Raw genomic sequence first — 6,913 nt, 5'->3', positions numbered from 1 at the left:
TGAAACTATCACATTAAAGTATTTAATAACACTTATTATTATAATTTTAAAAATTAAATTAATTTTATCTCACATTTTTATTTTAAAAAATTATAATAATTTTATTATTTTTGTAAAAAATTTAAATAAAAATCATTTTTATCGCATATTATTAAGTTTTATTTCGTACTACGAAGGCGTTGTATTGCTAAATACTAACTGGGTACCTTAAAACCATATAAGACGTTGCACAATTGAATTTGACTCGACTTGTTTGATACAGACATAGAAACTATATCAATTTCTGAAAAAAAAAAAGGAAAAGGGGTCTCAACATTATTAACCCATTTCTCGTTTTCCTTCCTCTTTCCTTCCTCATATATAATCTGCTGTCAGAACCCAAATCAAAACTTTCCTTTTACTCGAGGAGACTCTCCTCTCTCTTCTTCTTCGTCTTCATCTTCTTCTTCTTCTTCTTCTTCATCTTCATCTTCTTCTTCATCTTCTTTTTTAATTGTATTTTTCAATAAATTTAAAGAAATAAAAATATCCTTATCTTTTTTTTTAATCACTAAAAATGCCTGCTTGGTGGGGTAAAAAATCTAGCAAGAACAAAGACGAGAGTCATAGTCCACAAGGCAATCACTTCAACTTCATCAAATTCTCCGGCGACAAGAAGAAAGAGAAGAACGACAGGCCCAGGAGCTTCGATGGCGTGATTTTCACGCGCAGCTCCCCGCGTGAGAGCAAAGACTATGGCATCGCCGGAGCTGGGTCGTCCGGGTTTTCGGGTTTTGATTCGGATTCTGGGGAGAAAAAAGGCCACCCTTTGCCTCGGCCGTTGGATTCCATCATGCAGAGTGATCATGGAAACGGGTTAGGATCCGGGTCGGGTTCGGTTTCAAGTGTTAGCTCTTCTGGGTCATCTGAGGATCACGTGATTGGCAGTGATCAGGGTCAATTTGGTGGCTCTAGGTTAGTTATTTGTTCTGAATGATTCATTTCATACTTTGATCCTTTTATTTTATTTTATTTTATTTTTTGGTTCGTTGTTGTTTGGTAAGTAAAAATCGTGCATTTATTTTGATTCATTTGCTTTTCTCTCTTTTTTGCGCTTTGTAATTTTGTGATGTCAGAGACTCAGAGTTGGGTTGGTTTACCACAAGAAGATTTCTTTTAAAATTTGTCCAAATGTCAAAACCCGAAAGACACGGCATGAATTTACTGTCAGTTCTGATCTATTCTGTCAGCCCAGCCCGCATTTTCAGAGGCTTTTCTGTCAGAATTTGTTGTCTTGGGAGTTGGGTTTATTAATTATTTCCCAAATCAGATGATCAATACACAAATATGGTGGTGTATACTGTTTGCTCACTCGTACTTGTTCAATTTACCAATATTTTACCTATAAATTAATTCACAGAAGTTTCCCTTTTGAATATATATATATATTGAGTTTTGTAGATGGATGGTGGATATAATTCTAAATCAATATACTTCACTAGGCATTTGAATAATTGTTTAAGGCAATTGTGTATTAAGAAGAACTGCAAGAATTGTGTAAGCTATGCTTCTAAAAGTGGAGGTACTTGTTTGTTTGTAATGTAGGTCATATGGTGATCCAAGAGTCAATGGTGACATCAAGTTTAATTTGATGCCAAAAAGTCCGTGTGCTGGATCACGAGGGCCTACAAGCCCCACCTCGCCTCTGCATGCACGTTTGTCCGGGATGAGTGTTGATTCGCCTACAGGGAAGGTTGAAGATGGAAAATCTCAATGTCATAAGCTGCCTCTTCCCCCGGGTTCTCCCACTAGCCCTTCTGCTTTGCCTTGCTCAAGGACTAGTGGAGTGACCGAAAATAGTCTGTCGAAATGGAAGAAAGGAAAGCTTTTGGGAAGGGGGACTTTTGGGCATGTTTACCTTGGTTTTAATAGGTAATGGAAAATCTTCTTACAGGTTTATTTCAAGTTATATGTCGAGTCAAAAAATTTCTTCATGACATTATAATTGCATACTCTTCTAATTGTTTTGTATTTGCAACTTTAACAGTGAAAGCGGGCAGATGTGTGCGATAAAAGAAGTCAGGGTTGTTTGTGATGATCAGACATCCAAAGAATGTTTAAAGCAACTGAACCAGGTTATTCTTTTGCCTTATATTTCCTTAACAGATGGTGCCAGATGCATGATATCTATGAGTTATCCATTTGATCTTTTGAATTTTGATGGATTCATGATCCTTATTTCTCGTCAACAGGAGATAAACTTGCTCAGCCAGCTTTCACATCCAAACATAGTTCGTTACCATGGAAGCGAACTGGTATGATGGTTTAGAGGGCAAAGCTTTATACCAGCATGTGTGCTATCATAATTACGGAGAAACACATGTATAGAAAATGTTGAATTGGAACATGATTTGTAATAAAGTGCTGGTTTGTTGTGTCCTCAGAGTGATGAAAGGCTCTCAGTGTATTTGGAATACGTTTCTGGTGGCTCTATCCACAAATTGCTTCAAGAATATGGTCCTTTTAATGAACCTGTTATTCAAACATATACCAGGCAGATTCTTTTAGGACTTAATTATTTACATGCAAGAAATACAGTGCACAGGTAATTGGGTATTAATACTAATTGTGACTTGCTAATGGTTTGTTCTGTTATTGTTCTTCTCTTAAGTTTAAAGGGTCTTGTCTTGCATGGCAGGGATATTAAAGGAGCAAACATCTTAGTTGATCCTCATGGTGAAATCAAGCTGGCAGACTTCGGCATGGCCAAGCATGTATGGTTCATCTTAGCCTGTAGATATGAAGCTTATTAGTAGAAAACTGAAAACTTTGTATCTGTTTTATTGAGGCAATCAACGGAATCTTAACAATTGTGTATAGTTGAATAGTTGTCTTTTCGGCATTACTTTTGGTTATCCATTGTTAACATTGCTGATAATATCTTGTATGTGTGTCAGATGACTTCTTGTGCTTCAATGCTTTCATTTAAAGGAAGCCCTTATTGGATGGCACCTGAGGTATTCCCACATTCCCTTCCCAATCCATTTTTTTTTTGGGTGATTATTACCAGAAAAAAAAATCTCTTTCATTTTGAGTAATTCAACCTTTTTTTTTCTCACTCGTATTTGTAATGATTCTTCTTAGGTTGTAATGAACACAAATGGCTATAGTCTTACTGTGGATATATGGAGCTTGGGATGTACAGTTCTTGAAATGGCCACATCAAAACCACCATGGAGCCAATATGAAGGGGTGCGATATAAAAATTCAGAAAGTATTTATTTGGAATTTATCTGTCTGCTTGTTTAGCTGTAGATTGTTTACAAAACCAAAATCATTTGATTGGATCTACAGGTGGCTGCAATATTTAAAATCGGAAACAGCAAAGATATTCCGGAAATTCCAGAGCACCTTTCAGATGATGCCAAAAGTTTTATAAAGCAATGCTTGCAACGGGACCCCTCAGCACGCCCTCCAGCCTCCAAACTGCTAGACCACCCCTTTGTTCGTGACCAAGCAGTAGCAAGAGCTGGTAATGTCAACTTAGCCAAGGATTCCTCTCCCTACTCCCTTGATGGAAGCCGCACGCCGGTATGCTCTAATGTTTCTTCTGAAATTTTAGATTACTTGTCTTTTCTACCATCTAGATGTTAGTGCTTATTTTATGACAGCTTTCTAGATTTACAAAGTACTTGGTACAGCTATCGGAATGATTTTTGAGTACTGGTTTTGGATATTGGAATATATAGCTTGCTGATTTCCATCTCAAGTTATAGCTTCTATTTTTCAAGTAAACTTACAATGCACTTTTTCTACCCTTTATTCTTTCCTGAATGCATTTGAATTCTGGAATACTCCACATATATTGTCAGCGTTTGTTATATTGTGAATTTATGATGAATGCATACTCCATTGTTATTGGGACGATCGTATGTTATATTATGCCTATTGCTAATTTATTGGTTAGTGTTTTGGTAATTCATACCTATGTGCGCTAGAATCTAGATAATGAAACGATCAACATCTCATGTAATAGCATTCAAGTCAATAGTGCCTAGTAGTCTAACAGTTGCAGTCTTTTGGGGGTTTTAACTGAAACCTAGGACTGAATCTGGCCATCAGAACAGTGGATTGTGGTGGGAAGATTATGAAAGAGGGAGAGGGCTGCAACATTCAGAGCACAGCAGTGGTCTAAAAGAAAGCATGAAAAGTTGCCATGAATCTTTCATTAGGTCTAGGTGGATAACCATAGTTCTTCCCTGTGGGGCAGATGGTTAATACATGGGTTTTTCTTTAATAGTTATAGTTCATACGTGGGGTTTTCTTTAATAGTTCTATTGGTATACCTAATCCTTCAAATAGCCAAAAAAAAAATTCATTTTAGGGTTTTGCTTTACTAGTACTGTCAGGCATGCATCTTACTGTCTTAGAAGGGCATATAGATTTGGGAATTTTCCACATGATATGAAAAAAAGGTGTGAAAATGTAAGCCTATGGTATCGAATTTAGCTAATTGCTATGCTTGTACTTGGAAGAGCTGTCATTTATATTGTTCTGTAGATTGTACTCATTTAGACTAAATTCTGAAATGTAAACCTATGATATCAATTTTAGCTAATTGCTATGGTTGTACTTTGTGAGCAGCCAAAGTTAGACCTTCTTCCCACCAGAAAAAGTATCACCTTGTGTGAGGGAGACTATCTGGCAAACCCATTGGTCCCAACTTCGAGAGCCTTGAATAATCCAAGGTAGTAACGTGTTTTTCTTTTCATGTTTCTTCTCATGCTTCATGATTATATGTACTTTCTGATTAACTTCTGTATAATGCTTTTGCGTGCAGGGAAAATGCAAGAACGATTACTTCATTACCCGTATCTCCTTGTTCAAGCCCGTTACGGCAATACGGACCATCCCACAAGAGTTGTTTTCTTTCTCCTCCTCACCCAAGTTATGCCGTAATGGGACAAAGCAGTGGCTACAACTTAGGTGACTACTCAGGATACCCAACAAGATCAAACCCGAGATACATTAATGATCCTTGGCTTGAAACCTCCCTTTTAAAAGCGCAAACGCCAGGTACATCTCCAAGGTCAAGGCCTATTTGAGTGAGTGTAAATACCAATAGAACAAGTATATTTCCCAATTTCCCAGTCTCCCCAGAATGCACAGTGTGGTAGAATCACTTTTCTGCGATTGAGAAGATTCAGAATTTATGTTTGATTCTTGCTCTTGAGAAGATGTCAATGTTTTTTATCAACACATTTGGGTTCATTGCATGTGCATGCTCTTGATGCATGGGGGAGATTATGGATTTCTTGATTTTGTAACAATCTCTTGATTATTGTAAATGGAAAAATTAATGATCACTGCACTCTGTAACATTCATGTTGTATACTAGATCAATGTGTAATTCATGTTGTATACTAAGATAAATGGGTTCTTGTGCAGTTTGATTTAGTGGGACTATACTGGGTTGGATTCCTATGAAACTGACCTCTTCTGCAAGAACTGTAATGATATCTTTTTGTCAAAAAATAAATAAGGAGAACTCATGGTGTGAAAACTTCTCATGGTGTGAAAACTTACTGTCAATTTATCATATTTTACCTTAAAACATTACAAATTTTCAGGACAAAACCTTTATTAGTCAAAGCATTAGAGCTCTCCATATTCATGGCACAGACTGGTTGATTTCCTGAAACAAGAATCAGAAGAAAACACGCGTTATGGAAATTGTTGACATCTTTGATTCTATTGAAAAGCAATGTCGCAAAAATAAAAATACTAATTTGAAGATAAAAGAATATAGGACTACATGCATTATGGAAGTTGTAAAGATATGGAAAGCGGCTATATAAGCCTATATATTTTGAGCCTTGAGGTTTCCTCATGGCAGGGAAGAGAATCGCCTGCTTGATATTTTGTGAGTCAGTGAACAACATTGAGAGGCGATCAATACCCAGACCCCAGCCAGCAGATGGGGGCATTCCATATTCCAGCGCCTGTCCAATATCCTCATCCAGAGCCATTGCTTCATCCAATCTCAGGATGGTTAATGATGAATGTTGGATTCACACAAAGCTCTTCCAGAAAGTGCCCCACAAGTGTCTTGAGGAGGAGGGCATTTGATGTCATACTTGACACATGCAGCTGATAGGTATTTGTTAAGCCTCATCACTGCTCAAGTCTTTTGGTATTTGCAAGTTGGCTCTCTGTTCTATCATGTCAATTCTTCTGAAAGGGGGAGTGAAATCAATGTTAAATGTATTATACTTCAATGTGCAGCCACTAGTGATATCCTCGACCATTCCACTCAACATTTGCTCCGTGATGCCATCAAGTCACTGTAATCAGCGTGTGACCATCCAAGTCATTTGCTCGGTGGGGCCGTCAAGTCATTGTAATCAGCGTGTGACCAGAATTCGACCGCTTTCATGTCTGCTGAGTTTCTTGCATCTGCCATGACTTGGACTGTTGCACCTTCACCATACAAATCGTAAAAGAAGAGCCTTGATGAAGCAGATTGTTTGCCCATGATTCTTTCTCGTGAAGAAATTGAGATTTTGCTGAAGATGCTGCTGATTCCCGTTGCCTGAGCTGCCTCCAAACGTCCGTACAAAATCTGCATGGACGTGTGCTTGTCAATGAGCATTATTTGATTGGGCACTCAAGTTTGAATAATTTTGATCAACACCGAACATAAAAACTGATCAAACTAAAGAGATACTCCTCTTCACCGAGCGGCTCTCTATTTATATGTGTAGTAGTTTAATATGGAATCGTTATGGAATAAGAAACAAATAAAGAATCATTATTTAATAATGAGGATTAATTATTGTCTGTTTAGAATGTTTTAATCCTATTTCTGAAAAACTTTCAGTCCTAATCTTTTTAAAAATTTGTCTCTAATGATATAGTAGATTAATATTAGCTA

The 6,913-nt window shown here is 37.2% G+C and overlaps 1 protein-coding gene across 1 annotated transcript; it reads left to right on the top strand.

Annotated features, from left to right (window-relative positions):
* Positions 1–415: 415 nt before the first annotated feature.
* Positions 416–5,358, top strand: LOC18042112 (mitogen-activated protein kinase kinase kinase 3). Its single transcript, XM_006432161.2, has 11 exons — positions 416–954; positions 1,585–1,911; positions 2,027–2,114; positions 2,232–2,294; positions 2,424–2,584; positions 2,678–2,753; positions 2,937–2,996; positions 3,124–3,231; positions 3,334–3,570; positions 4,624–4,727; positions 4,820–5,358. Exons 1-11 carry the CDS (start codon positions 557–559, stop codon positions 5,082–5,084), a joined length of 1,887 nt encoding a protein of 628 aa, XP_006432224.1. The 5' UTR covers positions 416–556; the 3' UTR covers positions 5,085–5,358.
* Positions 5,359–6,913: the final 1,555 nt, after the last annotated feature.

This window comes from Citrus clementina, unplaced genomic scaffold (assembly GCF_000493195.1).
Source record: "Citrus clementina cultivar Clemenules unplaced genomic scaffold, Citrus_clementina_v1.0 scaffold_5, whole genome shotgun sequence".
Lineage (NCBI taxonomy): Eukaryota > Viridiplantae > Streptophyta > Magnoliopsida > Sapindales > Rutaceae > Citrus > Citrus x clementina.
Note: the sequence above shows the minus strand (reverse complement) of the source record. Positions and strands in the feature narration are given on the sequence as shown.